This window comes from Condylura cristata, unplaced genomic scaffold (assembly GCF_000260355.1).
Source record: "Condylura cristata isolate star-nosed mole 26May11 unplaced genomic scaffold, ConCri1.0 scaffold00002, whole genome shotgun sequence".
NCBI lineage: Eukaryota > Metazoa > Chordata > Mammalia > Eulipotyphla > Talpidae > Condylura > Condylura cristata.
The window spans coordinates 61,156,732-61,181,423 of NW_004567103.1; the positions used below are offsets into that span (position 1 = coordinate 61,156,732).

At 39.3% G+C, this 24,692-nt stretch overlaps 1 protein-coding gene across 1 annotated transcript in view; it reads left to right on the plus strand.

Annotated features, from left to right (window-relative positions):
* RND3 (Rho family GTPase 3) overlaps positions 1 to 17,902 on the plus strand; it is an 18,598-nt gene extending 696 nt beyond the window's left edge. The window contains exons 2-5 of the mRNA XM_004674663.2: positions 657 to 744; positions 11,291 to 11,400; positions 14,051 to 14,185; positions 15,875 to 17,902. Coding sequence (XP_004674720.1) covers positions 657 to 744; positions 11,291 to 11,400; positions 14,051 to 14,185; positions 15,875 to 16,126 — 585 coding nt within the window. The 3' untranslated portion in view covers positions 16,127 to 17,902. The remainder of the gene's footprint in view (positions 1 to 656; positions 745 to 11,290; positions 11,401 to 14,050; positions 14,186 to 15,874) is intronic.
* Positions 17,903 to 24,692: the final 6,790 nt, after the last annotated feature.

Consider the following 24,692-nt stretch of genomic DNA (forward strand, 5'->3'; position numbering starts at 1 on the left):
GAGGGCGACGACGGCGGTGACCACGAGAGGTTTGACAGCGTGTGCCGGGCGCCCGAGGCCATCGAGTGCAGGGCGGCCGCGGAGCCCCACCTCAGCTGGCAGGAGCTCGGCCAGGTGGCCGAGTGCGACGTCGCCCAGGGCTTCGTCTGCAAGAACGAGGACCAGTTTGAGAACGGGCCGTTCGGACTCTGTTACGACTATGAGATCCGGGTCAACTGCTGTCTGCCCATGGATCAGTGTCCCCCGACCTCCGCGACGCCCCCGACCACCGGCGCCCCCACCACCACTTCAACCACGAGCTCCACCCCCACCACGACCACAGGCTCCACCACCTCCCGCCCCCCACCCTCCACGGTTAGATTGCCTGGAAAGGGAAAGTGGGCTGGAAGCATTAGGGGTTGGGACACACCGGCACATTCTATTAGCTTCAGAAACTTGTTCGGTCAAGTGCACAGAACATTTGGGGTGGGAAATTTGGGTCCTAGCTGCTTGGAGAGCCTGGTAGGGAGAATGGGGGCGTTAGATTTGAGGTTTATTTATTTATTTATTATTTAAATCGAGGAATGGGGAGACAATTTTCAGAGGGTGTTCTATGGGTGTCGTGCATTTTAAAATAACCTTTTTGCTTCTCTTCTCCTATCCATTCTGTTTGCTAGAATTACGTCCCAACAGTGTTTGAGAATTACACGGCCAGTTTTGAAATCGACACACAAAGAATAGAGTTGAGCCTGTGGGACACTTCGGGTAAGAGAGTCATCGGACCGCGTGGCGCTTGGGGCGGGTTTCCAGCCTCAGGGGTTTGCGCTGCGGGTGTTGAGACCCCGCGCCTGGCCGCCTCTTAGCAGCCTTCAGGGCGCCTGCATTGCTCTGTTCCCTCCGTTAACTTTGCCTCTTCAGAGGGATTCCCTGGAACCCTGCTGAGTGAGAATTTTTGTCTTTTTCGGATGAGAACCGGGGTCGACAGTGGGGATGGGGAATTGGTCAAATGGGACGAGAAAGACTGTGTGTGTCCGCAGGGTGACCCCCCCCCCCCGATCGGAACCGTTTCCTCGTAGGCGAGGTGCCCGAAACGCCTAGAGGAACGTTTGGGGGAAAGCGTGCGCCGCCTTTGAGCCACCTGCCTGGTGGCGGGCGCCCCTCCAGGATCTACCCTGCTGGTTGGCGGGGAGGCGGGAGTATGGCGGGGTGGTGGGAAACGGGAGAAAATCCCGAAGCGTCGACGCAGTTACGTGCAGACTCTGCATTTGAAGGGAGAGTAACGTGACGCCTACTGTCAGGAATGCGCTGGCGGCGCGGGCTGCACCCAGCCGCGTGGTCGGCCGCCTGTTCTCAGAGCTGCTGGCTGCTTGCGCCGCCAGGGTGCCGACCTACGAGTCAGAGCTCCCAGGCCGGGGTGATCACGCTGCTCCCAACCCTTGCCCCCAGTCACTCCCTCCTGACCCGTCTTGCATCACCCTCCGCCTGCCTGCGAGGCACTGGGCGGAGCTGTTCGCCTTTGACCTTTGCGTCCAGTTGAATTATTGGCGTCTCAGTGAATTATTTTCAAGGGTCTGCGGTTCAATGTCGGGTTATCGCCTTCCCAGGCGCCCACACACTTACTTTGCACTGGGTGGTAGGAAGGGTTGAGTACGCCGCGGGCGCGAAGGCTCCAGGCGCGTGACTATTAGGGGTAGGGTAGGGTCGATCGCGGTGTGATTGGGGTCACCACCTAGTATCCAGGGCCCCGTCCTAGGCACCCGCTGCTCCTGCCAGCGGTTCTCAGGGGCGACGGCTTGACATTTTCGAGAAGAGTATCGCCTCTGGAGGAGGAGGAGCCACCGGGAAGGCCAGGTCCTGAGCTTAAGTCTGAGGGCAGTGGAGGGAGCCAGGCTGCTCCTGGCGAATCGAGCCAAATCCCGGGTGAAACTAGCCAGGAGGAGCGCGCAAGTGCCAACACGCAGGTTTTGCTGTCAGGCGGGGAAACCCAGAGGTGGAGCTGCGCTCACCTGGGAGTGGCCTGGTGGAGGTGCTTCTGGGTTGTAGGAACATCTCACAACCCATGACTTTAACCTCTGGCGCCCCCAGGGAAATAGGGGATTAGAAAGCACTGGGAAGAAACCAGACTGACAGTGCCGCCAGAGTCAGTTCCTGCACAAAGGCAAGCGAGAAGTCTCGCACGAGCGCCTCTCACGGTTGGTGCCAGATGCTCTGAGAGCTGCAGTGAAAAGAGCTGATTCTGTTTCCCCTGGGAGACTCAGGCTCTTTCTCCAGCCTCTCCAAGGGCCGCGATGCCAGGATCTGGCATGTTTTGCACTGGGGAATGCACACACAAACTCACAGCTATAGGGAGGGGTGAAAGGACAGAATTGTAAGGTTGGCCTATTTTAATAGTTCCTATCCTTAGAATTCTTACATAGCCTTGTTCTAATATTCTATTTCCTAGACAAAGCATGGTCTTTTTAAAGTCTAGTGTATGGAGAGCTGGTCTGGAACCAATAATTAGCACCAGTATTTGCCCCTGGTCCCCAATCTACCCAGTCATGGTTGTAACCAATATATGACAAGAAATATTTAGACGTGGTATCTATGAGTGATCCAGTCGTTAACACAAAGCTGTGTTTAGAGCTTACCTACTGGTTACACGGGTTTTTGTGTGCAAATCCCCTACTTCCTTGAGTCTCATTTTCATCTGTAAAAGAATGTAGAGCTAGATGATGTACAGCTCTTTCCTGGCTATCTATTTCTTGGCTTTAGTACCGGGGCAGGTAGTTCTATTGTTTCCCAGGATATTAATTGGCATCAGCTCTTGGTCCCAGTAGACCTGGCATCCAGTGCTGAGGTTTTCACCACAAAGCAAAGCAGTTTCTGAATGGAGCCACTGCTGCTTGGTGGCAGAGGAAAGAAATTCACTTGGGTAGGGAGGGATAAGGGCTAGGTTCTTAGGAATGCTAGGTCATACATCCAGTTTCAATCTTCAAGTCACAGGACCACCTACAGAGATTTTAGATTAGAAGCCCAAAGGACTAAACTGACTTTCTAAAATGATAGAAAAAATGTTGTTTTTTAAAGGCTAGAAAACAAGCCCAATGTGGACAGTTATTTGTGGTCAGTTCTTTCCCCTAGCAAACAAACATCACTTTAAATAATTATAAATGCATAATAAAAACTTGACAGTTTGTAGTTTCTGCACATAACAGTATGTCTTGCACACCGTAGCCACCCAATAAAATCTGTTGAGTAAATAAGTGAATAATTATATGCATAGTTTCCAAGGAGATGGGTGTCCCTGACATTTATTGTATTGAATTACCTGTGCATAAAGAATGGCAACTCTATAAGCCTTGCCTTTCATCAAATTGAAGATCACTTGAAATGAAGTCTGGAGTGAAATAATCACTCGTATTTTTATTTACTGAAACACAAAACCTAAAATATAAAAATATATAAAATATAAAAATTTAGAAAATGATGATTAAGAAAATATCTTGATGCAGAATTATTCAATAATGAAATCCTAGTTCAAGTCTAGATTTATACAGATGGAAAAAAGGCAGAAGAGAATCATCTAGAAACCTGTTTTGTTGTTTGTGAGGCGAAATGTGAGTTAAATCCAGCACCAAGCACAGCTAATATCCTGAGTAGACTGTTCCATTAGAAATGGTTTGTCATTCATGAGTAAAATAGAGCTAGTTGTATCAGCAACTAATTAATCAAGTATCTTCATCATTTACCCTGCTCAAACTTTTCATGAAAAGTTTCAGAATTATTTTTTGACAGCATTTTCTTTGTCCACAAAGATGTTTGTTTAGTTTGGATGGTGCAGATGATTGCATATGCCTAATGCCTTTTGCCACATTTCTTTTTTTCCAGTTACTATCAGTTTACCTTTGGAGAGAAGATCCAAGCCAAGTCTCTAAAGTCCTTCCTATAGGCCAGATTTTCCCTCCTAGACCTTGTGAAAATTAGAGATTGCTATAGGGGGAAAAAATAAGGCACACCTAACTTCTGAGACATATGGATAGAGATGACTTGAAAGGATGGTTTTCACATCCTCTTAGCCTTGTAGTAGAGGTGCAAGTATTTAGGAGACAAGTGCTTCTTCTCTTCCTTTCGTCTGTACTAGGAGATTTGCTCATAAGGAGTTTACTTGCTCCCCCAGAATTAAAGACATTCATACAGAGACATAACTGTCAGCTTAGATGTAGGAAAAACCATCAAGAGGAAGTATGTGAGGTCTTTTTCCACCAAGAGAAGAGGAAATAATTCCCCACTTTTTGAGTCACACTAACTTAACAGTTCTTCCATTCTCCTGTTCTCTCTCATTCCCATCTTCCTGCATGTAGCACCTGACACTCTGTGTTAGGTCTCTAATCTAGATGCAGTACTACAACCACACTCGCTTGGTTTCTTCTTCTTCTTTACTCCCCCACACCCCCACAAAGTAAATAAAATAATTTACTTCAGTCTTGTGAATCTTCTAGAAGGGCAGATTTCTAAAAGGAGTCTTTAGGCATGGATTTCTAATTTTATGATTTTGCTGAGAATATTCCCTTTGCATTGATGAGATGAACATTTTAATTAATATTTGTAGAAATGCTTCTAATTTCAAAGGCAGTCAGTGAACTTTTAGAAAGCCATTGTTTTCAACATTTCAAAGTGATAAGTAAGACCAAACTAGGCCTAATGTCTGCTTCAGAACGAGCCACATTTGCAAAGCATAGAAGTAATTTGTAGCGTGAAGCCAACTGCCTACTAATAATAGAGTCGTCGTCATTTGAGGATCGCCATATCTTTTCCCTAAGTGATTTGATTGCAGTGTAATTTCAGCACATGTGATTTAGGGAGTAATAATCATTTATGCCAGCTTTTAACCAAGGCAAGTTAATGCACGTTTTATTTAAGGCATATTATTAGTTTTAAAATTCTCAATTCAGCCGCTAAAATTCCCCTCAATAACTATGCCATTGCCTCATGAACACTCTTTGGAATCTTGTCAATGATACAAGCTGCTTTTAGAAGCCACGACTGCTAAAGTTAGCACTTTCTGTGTTAGTGTTTAGCATTATTGGCAAAGAATGTAGTATTCTTTAAATATTTAAAGGAAAGGGGAAGAGAAAAATCTTAATTTCTTCATGGCCTGGCTTTGAGGAAAAATGCCTCAACAAACACTTAAATCCATCTTTATTATTTGCTTGTAGATTATGTATCAAATTGGTGGACTAGACTTGGTACAGAGCACTCTGATACAGAGTGCTTCTCAACAGAATAGAAAGGTTTGGAATACTGACAAGATCATCTTCAAAAGAGATCACTATTTACATTTGTTTGTGTGACTTAGCATGTAAATTAACATCTCTAGGCAAGATAAGTAGAAGTGATTATAAAACCAGTACATATTTTTGAAGACTTTCAATGTGGGAGCTCTCAAATGCGAGGCTATGGGTGAGCAGGACTGGAAGCTGCAAAGGGACAAGAACAGCTTCTATTCTCAAGGTCCTCACAGCCTTGTCTTTGTTACAAAGTACTTGTTTGCAGAAAGGTGGAGGCTCTGAAGCTGGATTTATCCAGCAGAAAGATTTTGCAGAGTTGCAGTTACCAGGCAAGCTCAAGCCCTCTGAAGTGATTCATTACTCCTAGAAGCCCAGTTCCTTATCTCTACAAGTTGACTCAGTTCTGCAGAAGTCTTTTAACTTTCTTCCCAATAGGAAACACGCTTGGGTTTAATAGCTGTCAGGGAAAATGAGATTTTGAAAGTTGAACAATTCTAACTTAAATTAGCCTTGTTTAAAAAAGGGAGAGGGGAGAATTTGCAACAAAATGTAGCTACTTTGATGAAACTAGCCAGGGCAAAATTGCAGCAAACCAGTTAGATCATAAAGTAGTGATATCCCTGGGAACTTAGAGTTTCAAACTGGCTTCAACCTGATTTTTTTTTTTTTTCACTGTAAGACTTTAAGAGACATGAAAACAGGTAACTTCAGGCTCAGCTGGTAGCTTTAATAAGCACGACATAAAAGTGCATTTAGAGAATGGCTTACAGTGCAACAAGTTTCATTTAACTATGAATAAAAATATTTATTTTAAAATTTCAAGCCCATTTGATGCTGGGTTTTTTTCCAATCTGATTTCTTGCTAGGTTGCACATTTCAGTGAGACATCCATATTGGTCATTCTGGTGCCTCCTGAGATAGCCAGATGTTTCCTCATTAATCCAGTTCTTTTGCATGTAGATGTGACACCAAGGGCCGATAATTTCTCCAATTTACTCATCATTCTAGGCTGTGGCAGAGGAATTAGTTGTGCCTCAGCCATTTTCTGATGTTATTTAAATGTCTCCTTAGTTACTATATTTTGGCAACTTCACTCAAAGTCACCCTAGGATGTCAGCTGCCTCAGAATTTGTGCTCATCGGTTTTGCAAAATGATTCTGATGAGTTCGTATGTGTAAAGGTGTTCCTCCCCAGACTTATTCCTTGGAATCAAATTCTTTTACTACTATATGAAACTTAAAATCTTCAATGTATAGGATAATGATGTTATTTTTAAAAAACTAGACATCTCTACTCTTATCCCTGAATTTCTGTGCCTTACTATGGTTCCATTTTAAGTAAACTGCTTGATTCTATTTTAAAAAGTATATCAGTGAGTTCAGGGGCTTAAGTATAAAGCTTCATTTAAAGCCTAAGAATAGTAATCATATTTCTCTCTTTTTGACTTTATGTCCAACTATGTACCTATATTGTTCCAGGAAATTAAAAATATTGATTCAGTTTTCCTAGCAACACAACAGTGCCCCCAAATTTCAACCTGCACCTATAGAAGAAACAAGTAAATAGCCTTCCTGGGATGTTTGTTGCTGATTTGTGGGCCTGATGTTTGCAGTGCTGACTACTGAGAAAAAGAGTTCAACAAGTCTTCTGTTAAGCCACGCACAAAGTTCTGCCCAGACTTGATCCACATTCTTGAGATTATTGCTAATATGAAGCTTTCACTCTGAGTAGAGATGGCATGAGGAAATAGAATTTCGTAATACTTGGACAGGTCATACATCTCATGTCAACTGCTGCTTGGTACAGATGTCCTTTTTGGTGGTCACTAAAACTAACAAAAGTTGGCATATTTTCTCAGCTCATATATGCAATAGTCCCAATTTTATTGTTCTTGGTAGGAATTTCTTTGGGGGACACAGGGAAGGTTTTCAAGTTAAAGTAGTTGCATTTATGAAATAATTCTACTTGAGTGAGTTTTCAGTTCTCAAGAACTTGTAAAACCTCTCAGTGTTTGGACTGGTTTCACAAAAGGGTTCCATAAAGCTTCCCTTTTGGGCATGAATCTTCTTACATATACATCTAGTTATGTACATATATGGAGCATTCTATCTTTGTGAACGGATGACTTAAGCAGGCAGGTATGTGTCTACAGACTTAGTTTCTGGGTGAGGCACTTTGTGACTATTGTTGAGCTGGAAATATTGCTCTCACCCAGAATTAATGATCTTGAAGACAAAGATGGGTAATCCTGAAGTTTCAAAAAGCATTGTAGAACTTTGCTGATGTTTACTGAAACTGAGGAACACAGAGAACCCCAAATGAGGACAATTCTGTTAGCACCACAAGAAAGCTCTTTGATCTTTGTGGGTTTTGTTGTTGTTGTTTTGGTTTGTTTTGTTTTTTGCATATGTAATACAGTTGATCCTTTCTACTGTGGAACTTCCTGCAGTGTCCCCCTTGATAGTGGTCTAGTAGGTTCATTAAAAAGGACCCTGGAATCATGCTGGGTGCTCATGTACTATCAGAAAAATACACTATCAGAGAAATGCTGCATTTGAGCATGCCCATGTACATGAGTCCTGTTCCATCTGCTCAGAGTTCAATTTGGCCACCAAAGCTCAGTACCTGACAGATGCAGACAACTGAATCTAGTGCGTTCTTGGAGCTAGAGCATGCTCTGTGCACATCAGCACCTCCTGTGTATAGTGTTTGAAGTCCATACTTTCCCACATAATACAGTGTTCAGCCCTTTTTGTGTGGTGTCTAGTCGCACCCGGAAAGCTTTGCACTTGCACCTTTTCAAATACCTATCAAAGTTGTTTTTTTTTTTTTTTTTTTTTTTCTCTTTGGCTTAACAGAATGTTTTAAAAGTTAGGTGGAAGGATGTAAGAACTAGAGGTGGGTATTTTCCCTGTTTCACAGCTCAATGTTGGCTCCTTTCTTTGGTGTCAGTTGGCTTCTCCCTTCACAGGTGAATTCCTGGAATTCTTCATTCTTTTCTTACCTGGTAAATTACCCTACCTGGCCTGGGATTACACCCCACACTCTCAGCTTTGCTTTCTTTCTTCCCTGGCAGTCCTGCGATAGTCATTGTTAGACTTTTCAGGTAGCCCAGTTATGTGATATCTGAAAATACTGTGTCATTTTTTTCCTTTTATTTACATTGAAAAAAATGTGAACAGTAGCTCTTTAAGGTAACAAAAAAAAAAGCTTTAATTTTACTCTGTCAAAAAATAGAAGGAATAAATGATTTTATTATTTGTAGTGACAAATTTATTTGGTAATTAGTGGCTAAACAGGTGATGCATATAACTAATAGATATGGGGATCAGTTTCATTACTACCTTTGATCACTCTTGTTGATCTGAAAATGCTATTTATTAGTGAAAATAATAGGAGGTATCAGATGACATTCCTAATTGGATCTTGTTAAAGCTCTTAAAAATGTAACTCTACCTAAACAAGCAAATTTTATGTACCATGAACCTTTATATACATATGTGTCTTCGTTCAAATATTAAACTATAAAAGCAAAAGCAGAGATAAATCTGTAATTTCGGTTTAAATTGCAAACTCTTTCATTTTAAAGTCAGGCAAGGTCTAAATTTTGCACATATTTGGATATAACTATAAAGCACAAAAGATTGGTAGATTTATTTTAGTAAGTGGGAGTCTGCTGCTAGGGAAGAGGTTTGGAGACAAATCTAGATCCCCGTGGCCAAAAAAGGATAGAAGATAGAGGAGAGAAACCCAGAAAATAGGCAGATGGAAAGAGAGCATCTGTAGTCATGGATTTTCTTGGCATTCTTCATTTTAATTACTCTATCATAGTGCCTATGTGACTTTCCAATTCTCTTTCCCTAATTTTGGATTTGGAAAAGATGGCTTCCGTTGTTTCTTAGAGTAGCCTTACAGTTGAGATTAGCAGTGAGGCTTCTTGTTTAGTCCACTGTCATGTCCTAAAGGAGGAAGGTGCCCCAGAAACCTGCCTTCTGAAGTTCAGGTCTGATTGAGACAAGAAAATATGTCCACATCATGGTAATTATCGCACCTACAGCGATTTCCAAGAAAGAAGCTTTCCGAAGCCTGCTTAGTTTTCTGATAATCCTAATTGTCACGCCAATATTGTTTTATGTATTTGGGATCAGGTCATCTCTTACTAACTTTAGAGGCCAGAAAAACATCCTCGGGTCTTTGGATTTCTTCTACTGTAGAATCTGGAATTTCTGACTCCCTGTTTAGAAAGAAGTTCATTACTGTTTACAGTAAAAGCTGTGTAAAAGTTAGATTTTGGACACAGAAACAAGAGAGATTACAATTCAGAAGGTCTGGACTTGACATAATAAATATGATGATACTAGTATATCCACATGCCAGATTGCTAAGCTATCTCATTCCTGGTACCTCTCAAACATTTTTAGATTATTTTCTCTCCACCTCAGATTTATTTTGTTAACTGAAAAGGCAGATCCAGCTTGTCATTTTCAGAAACAGCCTCATTCTACTATCCTTAATATTTAAGGTAACTTAATTATTTTTAACTCTATAAACTCCAACCTTTTGGAAAATAGTTTTCAGTTATTTTCTGCTGTATTCGTGTCTTGATTCCAGGTGTGGGGCAGGAGCTGCTATTTTAGTGCCACTTCTTATTTTGCACTTTCCTTCCTGATTCCTAGAATGTTCTTTCTTTGCTTGATAGACACATCTGACTGGAATTTTTTTTTCACTTTACATTTCTATAGCAGTTGTTGCAAAGGCTACTACATTACCAAAGCAGACACAGAAAAGGTTCAATGGTGAATACTAGGGGCTCAGAGTATATTGTGTGAATAGAAGATGATGCACCCTAATTATTCCTGAAAATTTTCATTTTGATAGAAATGTAAAAGATTATTTTAAAACCTTTCATTATTTTCTCCTCTTGGGTTTGACTATGAAAGTTTTGGCTTATTATTTTGTCTTCTAGCTAAAAATGAAAGGTGATATCCAAATTTTGTTTAGATTTAATGTTCTAGTCTGGAATATATATTATATATCCATATGTGAATATACTGAGATACATAAATGATTATCATGTTATATCTATGATATGTCAGTATCCTGAAAATGATGTTTAAAAATACAAATACTACTAGCTAGCTGCATGTACTTCTATAAGTCACACCATTTTCTAATAATCTCATGTAATTGCCCATCCTGGGAATTCTTAAAAGGATAGAAGAGATTTCCTACACAACTAAAGTATTCTTTTGGTTAATTAATTGACTGAATTTTAGTGTTCTCTGAACTTAATTCAGACTAAGTTTCTTGGATCATGTCTGTCACTCTCAGAAACAGGACTGTGTATAATGCATAATTCAACATGACATTTATTAGAGTCTCTATGAAATTTGGGGACAGGTTTAAATAAACAAACCCAAAGCCCATTGACTTATCCTAACTTGTCACTGTGAGGTAGGGCAGTTGTTTACTGTAATTATTTTTGGAGTGACTTTGAGTTCTGATGTCTTCCCCAATGCGTAGCTTCCTTTATTGTACTTGCTAACACTCAGCATTTAAGAAGAGCCATATAATCACAGTCATGTCAGTACTTATGGAGTCCTTATCTGATGCCAGGCACAGCGTGCTTTTATAATACCAGATCAGTACCGTTGTCACTTCATTTCATAAATGAAGGATTGGAGGTGCAGAGGCCTAACGCTAACTTGCCCCCTTCTTCTGTGCTGGAGGTGGGTTTTCAGGGACTGCCACACTTCCCTCCCTCCCCCCCAGGTGCCTTTGAGTTTTGTGCTTGGAACTAAGTAGATTTCAACTTACGATCTTGGCTTTTCTCCTTAAATTCAAATCAGCAACAAAAGAGGCTTCATTTGTCTTCCAGTAGAAAGAAATGCATCACTACCAAATGCATCATTACTTTTGTTTGAGTTAAAGGAGGTGGGAGTGAGGTTCCATGAGGCAGTCAAAGCTTTTAACTCAAAAGGCCAGGGTAATGGATGACAAAGGGGATTTTCATCTAAAAACATTCCCTTGTTTCTTCGCAGGTTCTCCTTACTATGACAACGTCCGGCCCCTTTCTTACCCAGACTCAGACGCAGTGCTGATTTGCTTTGACATCAGTAGACCAGAGACTCTGGACAGTGTCTTAAAAAAGGCAAGTGCTTGGGATTGATGGCATAATTCAGTTGGACTGATATATAAAACAGATACCTGTGATTGGCTGGGAGCTGAAGTATTTGTGACTTATCACACATGCCTTCCTTCCTTCCTCCTCTAGACTGAACCTTAATTTGCAGGTTTATATTTTGCTCCAATAATAGCTGTTTTAATAAAGAAGCTGGTTTCTACAGTGATATTGAGTATTTAAAACAGACACCAAGCTTATATAGGGTCATAGGAGTATGGTTCAGACATATTATGAAGTAAAGTCTGGTAGATATCAGTTATTAAGAAAAACAAAAATTGTAAAACATGTTATAAGTAACACATAACATGATTTTGGAGACAAAGGTGATTGAGGTTCTGTAGGTAAAGGCACTGGAGGAAGCTCTGAATGGAACTGGTGAGAGGACAAGAACCTGCTACAAGGTGGGTCACAAGTTGTGGGGAGGTCAGAGGGAAGGAGGAGCCTCACCTGTCTCTGATGAAGACTTGGGTGGTGACAGGAGGCAAAGATTTGTTCGATGAGTGTGTATTAATCAACTGTCTGTTTTCTCCATCCTGGCCTGAGAACTGTGGTATTTCAAACCCTGAAAGGCTGTATAAACCCTTCATGAAGTACCCTCTCTTCTCCAGACATTAGGATGTAAACCAAGAATGTGTTGGAGAGCAAGGCATAGTCTTTGCATTTTGTGTCTTTATCAGTCTATTTTCCTATCATATTTGCTTGTTTTCTGTGTCATTATTAAATTAGTATTTGAATGTGAAACACCCTTACTAAACATAATAAACACAGGTTAATGAACTATTACCTTCTTAAAAGATCAAAGACACTTTTCCATTCTTTAACTCCTTTCAATTTGGAGTAATTGTATCTAATACAAATAATGCTAAGGTTTGTCAGATATAGGCAGGAATGCACCTTTCCTGTCTTTAATGCCTGTAAACACTTGCTAAACATGCAGAAGTAAGACAAAGTCACCACACAGCTGCAGAACAACACAACATGTCTAGTGCTTGTTTATAGATAAAAGAGATTGCTTATTTACTCAAGTTTTTACTTGATGTACTCCTGGGTTATACATAATTTATGATGAAAAGCCTTGCTCCTGTTTTATTTTGCTTTTGTCTTCTAAAACCAAATGAATAGTGATGTAGGCCTTAGAAATATTAATGGGTGTGTTTTGCATTCATGTGAGGTTAAAGGCTTGTGATAGCCTCTGCTATGTTTCCTCTTGATTAACCGAATCCTTTAAGTCTATGAATATCAAAGAGTTTAGACTAACTTAAAGCAGGGCAGATCTTGTTCTCTTTTTTTACAAATCAACTACCAGTTCTTGTTCCAGAGCCCGCTAGCACATGCTAGTTGCTTCTAAGTAATTTGGAAGGAAGGGAGGAAGGAGAAAGAAAGAGAGGGAAGAAGAGGAGAGATGGAGGAGGGAGAGAGGATGATAAATTAGGTTTTTATGAAAAGTATACATGTTTTTCAATCTCCTGGTATATAATGCAGGCTACATAAGAGTTCATTGCTTAAAGTGCACCTTGGAGATGTCTTTTGTAGGGCCTTTTGAATGACTACTACAGGTAGTATGGCATTTATAGATAGGCCTTCATGATTCCCACTCTTATGTATTCCTTTCTGGAATGCACAGTTATGTCTTAATTACCATTGTGGTTATATCCTAACCACCACAAGAGTTAGTAGAGCATTTAACAGATACTCATGGAGGTGAGCAGGGCAAGTCAGGCACCACTTCCCCCTCTTAGCCCTCTAATCCCTCCTCCTCAATAGCCAGAGGTCTTTTGTGAACACTTAATTTCCCAATTCCTACATTGATGGTGATCTCAGGCTTGAGAAAATACATCCTCAAGGAGCTGTCCAGTCACTCTTTAGAAAGCTACTAGAATTCCTTGCCAGGGACTTCTGGAGGTTCCAATAGTTCTTGTTAGGTCACAAAAATGATTTGCCAAATTAGACTAAATGGAAATATTCAACAACTTCTGTAACTTAAAACTAATTCAAGGAACTTATGAGTCACAGGACTAGATGCCTTCTGAGAGCCCATAAGAAGGGCCTTCGCAAACATCATGGTCTACATAGATTAAACCATCAGTGAATGGATGTTCCTGAAAAAGCATAATACTCTATTTATTCATTGTTTCCAGTCTTGGAAATCTCAGTAGAGTGTCCACCACGTGGTAGCTACTCACCTTCCTTGATGAGATCTATGAGTACACCTGCTTATGCATTGGAAAGTACCAACTCAACATACCCAACCAAGGATATATTCACTCATCAGGGTATATAATTATTCTTAAGGCACTTTTATCTTTCACAGATGCCCAAATGATTAAGAAATTGTTGACAACACTTAAAAAAGAGTCTTGGAGTTAGAACGGATAATGAGTCACAGAGAGGGAAAATGTTTAATAACATAATAAGTATTCCCTTACGAATCCACTTTAAAGAGTAATAGAACTTGCTGTCTATCTAGAAGTTAAATGCCAATTTGCTTCTTTATATAAAATGACATTTGTTTTAAGTCCTTTCTAAGTCCCATTTCCAATGCTGTCAGTAGAGAGATTATTTTCTATTATATGGATGACAGTGTTTTGTTAATTTTTCATTTTCTTTCTCCCCATAGTGGAAAGGTGAGATCCAGGAGTTTTGTCCCAACACCAAAATGCTCTTGGTTGGCTGCAAATCTGATCTTCGGACAGACGTTAGTACATTGGTAGAGCTCTCAAATCACAGGCAGACACCAGTGTCGTATGACCAGGTAGGTGTGTTGTCAATATACAAATGTGGATTTTAAAAAGGGTGACAGAAATGGACTATCATTCATAATAATGAAGAGAAACTGTTTTTCTGAATGTTCAACCAATGCCACCTCCAGGTGTAAAATCCTTACTTACCTACAGCCTAAGTGCCAAATGTCCAGAATGTGGCCATGTGTACACACAGGTTAAAGGAGTCAGCCCTTGGGGATCCTGTGCCTTCTTAGGGAGCCCTTGAACCTCTCCATGGCCTCCCACGGCTCAGATTAATGTTAAGATTGCAGAGTGAACACCAAAATGATATGGGCAAAATTTGTTTGAAATCATGATGTCATGATTTCATGACTACTCACAAAGTTTTCCAACATTCTTTAATGATGTACTATAGACAGATTCATATGTGTGTATGCATAAAGTACAAGTTTGAAAAAAAAATTTTAATGTAAAATGCTTTGCCATTCAATCGTGTAGTCACCTGATATTTGATTACTGAGAGCAAGTGGATTATAGGCTATCATTGTATGTCTCTGCAGCCCCCACTGGGTTTAAAGTGAAACAGATTTAAGAGAAAATGTGGTCAAAATCAGTAATATTCTTTAAGAGACTTAATCTTATTTTACAATCAATGGCAATACAATACTAACATAGACTGTTGCCAGTAAAATAGACTAGTTCATAAAACCATCTTTTAGAAGTTCATCATTTCTGCTGGTATTATCCCCAAGTACTTAGAAATAAGAAAAAATTACTTCAAAAGTTCATTCTTTTGAATTCTACACCAAATACTAAAGAAAGTTCAAGGGGAAATAGAATTGTTTATTAATCATCATTTTAAATGCTGCAGTCCTTTGTTTTGTATTTCTAATTTAAAAAACTCTGGTTAATTAAGTAAGTTCTTTCTGATGCACGGTGTTTATAATAATGTTTGTGTGGCTCATGTTTCAAAAATACTTATTTTTTGTTTGCTGACATTGTGTCATTATATATAACATTTATTGTTCCTTTCCTCAATTTATTTTGACCCTGAGATGGTCACATGCATTTCAAAACTGATTTAAATTCCATCTCCATCTCCTGTTTTTTGTAGTCTATCAATTAGTCTTGAGTGCTCGTTAAGGTTAATAGTGAGGAATTGAGTCATAAGGGGAACAGGTTCTACAGGCCAACCTCCCCTGCCAGAGCCATGTTGAAAATGCAGTGTTTATAGACATGGTCTTCAGCTGACTATTTTTCCAGTAGTAAGAACCTCTAGGTAATTCTATACTTTGTTGTGACCTGTAACACCTAAGTAATATAGTGACTCTCAGTTAAAATTGATAGTGAAGATGAATCACTTCCTTGGGTCCTCTCCTATATCTTTGAATCACCTCATACTAACCTTTGATGATCAGGCCTCTTGTTCATTGAAGAGACAATAAAAACTGGATCAGCCTTTACTAGCACCTCTGAGCAGTCAATCAGTATTTACTGAGGGATGGTAATCGGACACTGGGTGTTGACTGTAAGAATTATGAAATAATACAGTTCAAATTCAGAACTTGACCATTTTGCTGTAATTCTTGGAAAATTAAGCCACATATATATATATCAGAAATGCTTTGCAATGCATTGTTTTTATATAGTATGAGAAGACACTTTATAACTTTCCCCAAAATCCTATTGCTGATTATAATCCGTCTTTTGCTTCTCAGGGGGCAAACATGGCAAAACAGATCGGAGCCGCTACTTACATTGAATGCTCAGCTTTACAGTCAGAAAATAGCGTCAGAGACATTTTTCACGTTGCTACCTTGGCATGTGTAAACAAGACAAATAAAAATGTTAAGCGGAACAAATCACAGAGGGCCACAAAGCGGATTTCACACATGCCCAGCAGACCAGAACTCTCCACAGTTGCTACAGACTTACGAAAGGACAAAGCAAAGAGCTGCACTGTGATGTGAGTCTCTGGTTATCTTTAATGAGGACAAGGAAATCTAATGTAAAAAACACCAACAGCAAAGCAAAAAGGTGAAGTCTGAACAAAGTACACGGCCAAAGTCACGTATGCCTGAGGTTTAGGAGGCATCTGAAAGGGTGCTCATCTTTTTGGAATCCTGTCCTTAAGTTCGACATGTTAGAACAAGTGAGAAGTGAATACATTGAAGAGTTTTGAAGTGTGACTTGAAAAATATGCCAAAAAAGAGAGATTCAAATGGGCTGGAGGTCGATGAGGAAGAATGCAAGTACCTCCCAGAAGAAAAAATTAATCTGAATGGTGCTTGTGTTTTTGTTTTCATTTCAATCTATTCATGGATCTCTACTTTGATTTAATTTTGTGTTTTAATCTCATTTGCAAAAAGTATATATTAATATACCGTCCTCATTGGGGAATTGGCACTGTGACCTTAGCATTTAGTTTTCTAGAGGATGTGATCTAATTTCCTCCTAGCTCGTCATTAAAATGGAAATTGTATCAGGACCCGTGGGATATCCAGAGGAAAAGTCTATGAGGCTTTGAAATCTTGCCTTCTTGAAGATAGCTGAGTGAGATGGTTCTAGAAAAAGGCTTTTGCAGTCTTGCAAGATACGCAGACCAGCACTACAAAGATTGAATAGATCAAATAGGAAAAAAGTGTCGATTTTTATACAGTCTGATGGTTCTGTTCATCATTGTGATTGTCATTTAAAAGTGGTAAATTGCTCAATGTAATACTTTTGTGCGCTATTTAGACAGAGTGTGTGATTTTTTGCCATCGTTGATGAAAATGCAAAGTCAAATAAAAGGTGTCTTGGTTTGACGTCATAGAGTGATCTAAGGGGAAAAATAATGTAGGTACTGTTTTCAGCTGAAGAGATAATGAATGAAGGAATAAAAACAGAAAGCACAGTGTGTGAGTAAAGCTGTCTGGAATTAAGCTACCAAAATACAAAGCAAAAGGTCTATTATTTTGGGATGAAACCCCAAAGTTGGCAGCATCTCATGTTCTGTTGGTTTATTTCACTTTCTTTTTAAATGAACATTGATAAGACAAGGACCCTCTTACCCAAGCTTTAGAGACTCCTTAGAGGAAAATTAGGTAATGTCAGTTCTGACACTATACTAGGGCATTTCTAGAAAGTGATTGTTACACCTCACTTAACCAGATTCAGTAAATGCCTGTGTTCAATACTTGATAGCTGTTGTTACATAAAATAATCAGCATTTAAAATAGTTTACAGATATTTTTTGACCAGATTCTTTCAGAGCTTCTTTCAGAGAAGAAACCAGATCCGACGTGTTTATTGTAGATGCTTGTTGAAAACGAGCTTTCTTTCCAATGATAAAGCTTCATTTTTGAAGTGTTGAAGCTGTGTTCCCATTAAATTGTGGCAGGAGAGGAGGTTAGGATAATTACAACACTCAGTTCTATGTCTTACAAGCACTTTGTTTTGTCTCTGCAAGAAAATACCATTCCAGTCATTTCCCAAAAAATACAGAGGTTTTACCAACATAATATGCTTTGATTGATGCAGCATTATGCTTTGGGCAGTATTACAAAATAGCTGGCAAGTGCTTTCTGTATTTAAATATTGTAAAAAGAAAATAAGTTATAACTGTTATAAAGCAGAACGTCTGTTGCATTTTTTTTTTTTAATGTTGAAGTCACTTTGTATGTTTGGTCAATGTTTCCGCAGTATTTATTAAAACATACCTTTTTTTTTCTTCAAATAAAAATGTAACCATGTCTTTGTCTAAATGTGATCTCGCTTTATTATCTATTTCCTAATTTAATTGTTTAGTTTTATTCTTTAATAGAGATGATTATAGAATATGGCCCAACATTTCCTGTAAAGACTTTGGAATTGATTCTTGACAATAGTATTAGTTATTTGGTGAAAAATAAATCCATGCATATTAAAAGATTTCATGATAATTTCATAGAAGAAAATGGGGCACAGTTGGACTGATTTGTTCATAAACCAAAAACGTTAGCCATACAAAACTTAGAAAAAGGTACGGAATGTGTTTTACTATTTTGTGGAGAAACAGTACTGTGTGGCCGTGAGGCCACAGGTTTTATTCTGATGTGAATTTAGTTCGTATCCCTACCTCGGTCCCTAACCCAGCCATCCACCTTGTGTGCATGTTCATGGTCACAGAGGCCAATTGTGGAGATGACCTAGGTTCCAGCTGTTGAAACAATTAGGGAAAGAGGGAAAAGCAAAATGAAAATAAATGGCCTTGTTTATGTTAGCTACTTCTTACGATAACACAAGATTTCACAAGAAAAACTTCTCCAGTGATCCGAAAGATGTAAAGTAAGTGTGGAATAGCTTAGAACCAAGAGAGGCTTGGTCCTCATCAGCCTAGTTGGGTATCCAACTTTAGCTAAAACTTATACATAAATTTTACATAAATATCCAAAGATATTTTATGTGGGGTTTTAATCTCAGCTCTTTCTACACAGTTTAGTTGTTTCCTATAAAAATTGCATCCTTTTTTTCCCCCCAATGCCCTTAGAAATCTTTGAAATATAGTTACTTGCTTAGAAATATTTCTCAGAAGCATAATCCAAGAAAAATCGGAACAGCTAGGATGAATGAACAAATTGAAGAGCAGTGACCTTATGAGGTAGCCTATTAAAACTTTAAAAAGCACATTTTTTGTAACTCATTCTTGTTGGTAAGTAGTAAAGGATATAAAAGTACTTTCCTAATCTCTGGTATTGAGTTACTTCTAAGCATAATCTAAATCAGGTTTATACAAAACTGGTTTCTCAACAATGACAGGCAGAGAACAAAAAAAAAAAAAAAAAAAAAAAACAGCTGAGGTTCTGCTGACCTTGGCAGTATTTTATAGGTTGTACAGTCATGTTCCCCTCTGGTGAACTGTTCTTTACCAGAGGCTTTAATTTGTTAAATCAAAAAGAAAAAAAAAAAGTTAGTCTTCAGCCCTAGGCATGCATTCCTTTTCTCCTGACTTTTTTTCTACAGCAAACATTTATTCTAAGCATTGTGTGAACATTCCTTTCTATTGATTAATGGTCATGATTAATGCTTTAAGTGCTGCAAGGTAATTTTCAAAATGAGTAAGACTTTGTACCTCGCTTCTATAAGCCTTTTTCGGAAATATTTTTGTGGAAGATTATCATCTTGTAGGTTTTGTGCCTTAAGTGCAAATTTAGAAATAACCCAGGGAATTATATTTTATGAGATAATAATATTCTGTCGGAAGGAATTTAAAAAGATCACCTCATCTCCTAAGCCTTCTGAATCTCAAAGTTGTGTATCCTCTTTTTGATAACATTTTGGCACTTGCATTCTGTTCTAAATCTCCCCTTGTCTATTTCTATCATTCTTCCATTGACCACGTTTATTGAGTACCTTCTATGTGTCTGGCACTTGTCTAGACTTGCCCTAAGTCAATTTATTTCTCACGGTTCTAGAGGCTGGAAATCTTAAGATCAAGGTGTCTGCCAATTAGGCTCCTGGTGAGAACTCTCTGGATTACAGTCACCTTCTTGCTGTGTGGTCACATGACCTTCCTTCAATGTGTGTGTGTGTGTGTGTGTGTGCGCGCGCACGTGTGTGTTCAGAGAGACAGGCAGCAACAGCGACAGAGATCTACTTACAGGTTACTAGTTCCATTGGATTAGAATCTTACATTTATGATCTCATTTAATTTCACTATTTGCTACAAGTATTATCTTCCAATACAGTCACATTGTGCAGTAGGGCTTCAGCCTATGACTTATGACAGAGAGAATTCACTCCACAGTAGGACAATGGGCATTTGACATACATGGTTTTCCATTATTCAACATTACTTGAACTGTATCATAACCAAGAGGTTGTACAGCCATAGTCCTAAAATGTTTCAATGTAAAGATGTCAGCATTAACTGAAGGATTAAAAAATTTTTTTTTATAATGACTGCTGGAAAACTATTCAGTTGTGCTTATATTTTTTCTGGAAAAGAAAGATGTAAAAAGTAGTATATGTTGGCCCTCCCTGGTGGCACAGTGGGTTAAAGCACAGCACTAAGAAGCTAAAGCCACTTCAGTATGTGATGGATCCCCACCCCGGAGGTGATCCACATGGCACAGCAGACCTCTCCTGACCTACCTGCTTCTCCACTCAGCAGTGCACTTTGTCAGTCGGTCTGTTCTGCTCCCCACTCTGTCTCTGGTGAATCCTCTCACCGTTCCTGTACCTCTGGCCTGTACCCCAGTTCTGTATGCATAAATAATCATTTTTAAAAATAGTGTATGTTAATGAAAAAAAGTTCAGCTCCATTTTTCCATTCTCTTGATTACAATTTCCTGATTTTTAAGAACCCAGTTAAAGTGGGAAACAACTTTGTTCACCTTTAGTTTCCCATGGAAGCACCCTCAATAAGGATATTAAAGAGTAGCCAAGAGTTGCTTTCCTTCACAGGGCTCACAAAAGGCTTAGGTAACGAGTGGACAGAGAAAATTTCATTCAATGCAAAGCAAACAGTGGTTTCTGTTGGACTTCGGACTGACCAGTTTCAGGGCAATTTGACTGACCTTGAACAGAATTGAGAGAAGCACTACTTGCACGTGCCAGCAGAACTAAGTGAAAAGAGTTGCTGGAAGTGTTTTTGTGCATTTCTGAAAATTAAATCTTCCCCTCTCCCCTTGCCTATCGAGCTCCCATTGCTCAGGCCCTGCCCTTCATCCATTCATTGTCCAGCTGGGCCATTGTCACTTCTAATCACTTCTTTATTCATCTTCTTCAAATATACCCAAAAGCAAGTCAAGAGCAACCAGTAAACAGAATTTTTTAAAATATCATCAAAAGCTTCAAAAAATCTAGGTATTCTTGCTTATTTTGTGCCCAATTTTGCCCCTGTGTATGAATGTCAACCTCTATATCCCTTGACAACCTCCAGGGTATCTTGAAATGCTCGCGACTCTTAGTGACATAAGGAAAGGATTGTATGTGTGAAGGTATATGTGTGTGTGTGTACATATGCATGCATGTTATATATGTGTGTATATGTATATGGAGGTAAATATATATATATAATTTGGTATGGACATCTTGCTAGACGAGGTCCATTTATTTATTTAATTAACGCCTTGAACTACTGAACACAGGTTCTTTTGGGGTTATTTGAATTTTCTCTAAATCTCTGCGTTAAACAGAGTTCTAAGGATTGTCTCATCCCCCAAGAACCTTATAGGTTAATTAAAGAAGTACCTCAAGGGTAAAACAAAACTGCACAGGAAAAAGGTAGGCAAGAAAAACCACCTGGAATGAGCTTGTCCTCCCTCTACGCCACCCGTGCTTTGTGCTGCTTTGCCACTGTACTCATCTCTACCCCGAGAAAAGGTCAGCATCTGAGAATTCTCATTTCAGTTAACTTATTACACAGGTATAATGATATCATAAAACTATAATAGTATGGCCCTCCCTGGTGGCGCCCTGGGTTAAAGGACTGCACTAAGAAGCTTAAGCCGCTTCCGCATGAGTTCAATCCCCACCTACCCCGGAGGTGACCCACATGGAGTGGCAGACCTCTCCTGACCCGCCCGCTGCTCCCCTCAACAGTGTACTTCATCGATCTGCATGTTCTGCTCCCCATTCTGTTCCTGGTGAATCCTCTCACCCTCCGCATCTCTGACCTGTACCCCGGTTCTGTATAAATAAATAAATAAATCTTTTTTAAAAAAATAAATATATATATATATAATAGTATGGCAGACAATATGGAAGTAGAAAATGTGGACAATGGCTGTCCGCTCTTCTTTATCTTCCCCAGATGCCAATGGTGACTTGTTTAAAATTTTGTTTTCCTTCACTCCCAGACACAGAATTCTTTACTCATTTCTTAACTTCGCTATTAAAAACTCCCTTTTTGTTTTTTTCCTTCTCTTCAACTATCTGCAAACATGACCTGTCTTATGAAACGGTGCCATAATAAATAGATACAAGCAAACCCAGATACTGCGGTATGTTGAGTAATGACTCCTCAAGATTATCTGTTTTCTAATCTTCAAGAACTTTAACTGTTACCTGATATGGTGAAAAGGACTGCATATGTGATCAACATAAAATCATGAGATGGGGGATTATTCTGAATTATCCAGATGGGCTGCATACAAGTTCACAAATTCTTATAAGAAGGCAGATTCCAAGTCAGACTGTGGCTTCATAAAGGGACAGAGAAATAATTTGAAGATTTGCTGCTGGCTTTGAAGGTTGAGGAAGGAGGTCATTAGCCAAAATATGTAGCTGTCCCCTAAAAGCTGGAAAGGTCAAGGAAACATATTCTCCCCTGAAGTCTCCAGAAAGAATGCACCCCCAAAGACTTATTTCAGACTTATGACCTGAAGAGGCTTTGTTGTGACAACTGTGAGGCAATTTGGTACAGGAGCAATAGGAAATATAACTATAATAAATGAAAATCTCTTCCTTCATCCATTAAATTTGGTTCCTTTGCATGACAACACAGTTATCTTTGCTGAGGATGTTACTACCATTGATCCAAGCCACTTGTAAGAATGTGAACAATCTGCACTTTCTCTTGACCCCCCAAAGTTCCTGGGACCATCTCACTCTGTTGGCCTCTGTGTGGATAGTTTGAACAAACGATCCCTCTATTGCCCTTCAGTTCCTTCTGGGTGCATATTTCTAGTCCTGACTCAGGAACAGAGTACCAAAGGGAAACATAGTCAATGATCTCTCATGAAGTAAATCTACAAAAATTTCATTGAATATTTGCTGAGGGCATTTCGAAACCTAGCAGTGGACTTAACTAATGTTGATGCAGTTTGGCCTGGGCATACATCAAAGGCTTCAAGTATCATGAGGCTGTGAATGATCAGAGCACAATGAGGCATGAGAAAATAAATATTATGTTGAAACAGTTTCAGTAGTTTTCTTAGAAGTATAGAAGCCTTATGGGGAAGTGATATCAAAAGCGTGTTATGTGAGAATTTCTTAACATTTTTGAAAAAGTAACTTTATTTTTAAAAATTGATAAAAGTGATAAAACTCCTTTCATTTTATACAGTGTCAGAAAGCCCAAAGGCTTGCTTTGGTATTTATTGGTGAATATATGCCTTCAGTTTAGAAATTTGTATCAAAATTTAACAAAATGTGGAAGCCCAGTTAATATGAAGGATTGGCCTATAGATGGGAGAAGTAAGCTAATGGTAGAGACTCCTGAGCCATCATTTCCCAATGTGTAGGCCACTGCAATTTCCCAATGAGACCCACCCACTGTGCAATTGCCTTTTGATATGACTGGAATACCTGTTTTTTTCCAAATCTGGACATGATACCTCAAGCAAGTGTAGCAGAACTTTTCTGAGAGTTAAAACTATTAAAATGGAATTCATTGCTGGGGGGGTACCTTTTGCTTTTGTGGACTGATTCACTTGTGAGGACAAGAAGTCCTTTTTGAGGACTATCCATGTATTAGACACTGTTTTCTGTGCTGGACATAGAGAAAGATGATTAGACCCAGACCTTGTCCTTAAGGATGGTGGTCTACTGGGTGAGGATGACAAATATAAGTAAAATCAAATTCAGAATAAGCAAGTCAGGGAATATAAACAGACTTTTCCTCTGCTATCATTACTGCTGTTGTACTTTGCTCATATCCTAAACCTCAAGCACAGATTTTTTTGAAGGACAAAAATGATGGGATCAGACTGCAAATGGTTGCTATTTTTTTCTTCCTATGGACAACAATAAACAATTCTCCAATTCTGTAGATGAAAGAAATATATTTTTCTGTTCTCCAAATGTGAACTCATACTTTTCTTAGAATTAAGAGGAAGTGGGCTCAGGTGCTCCCCTGATCTCATGTACAGAATCAGAAGTGTGTTATTTTTCATAATCAATAATGAAAGGGGTGGTATATTTTCTTGATAAAAACATAAGCAGTATGGCATGAATACGTATTGCTAGAGGAAGAAGAGGATACTGGTAGACATGGTAGGACCCATCAATACAAAGAGCACAATAGCATAAACAGCTGGGCTGTTTTAAGAATAGAATTCAGCAATTCAAATCCAAATCCTTAATTCCATAATGAAAGGAAATGTGAGCAATGTCTCCTTCTCATACCAATCCATTTCTATGAGAGATTTTCATAATGTTCACTCCAGATCTGTTAAGCCCACCTCAGGCAGGTCTTAGTCATCCTCTCCATGGACTTAAAAGGAAGATGGTGGGAAATCCTTTTAATGTTTACTTAATTATAAAGAAATGCATGCTTACAGAAAAAGCAATAGGTTGTTGCTATTCTTAAAAGTCATTTAGATTTAATGAGGTAAGCCTTCCAGCTGCCTAGTCTGGATGTGGTTGGTAAAGCAAGATACTGAAATGAAGCTGTCAGCCCAGAGAAACCAAACTGTGTCTAGTGGTCCTTGTATATTGTGGGTAATTTTGTCCCCCTCTGATGTCCTATCACGGTAGAGGAAGAAAAGATCTCTCTGGATAGAATGTTAACTTGTTTCTTTGGCAACTTTACATCACTCAAGAGAAATATTGGTTTGGATTTCAATTATC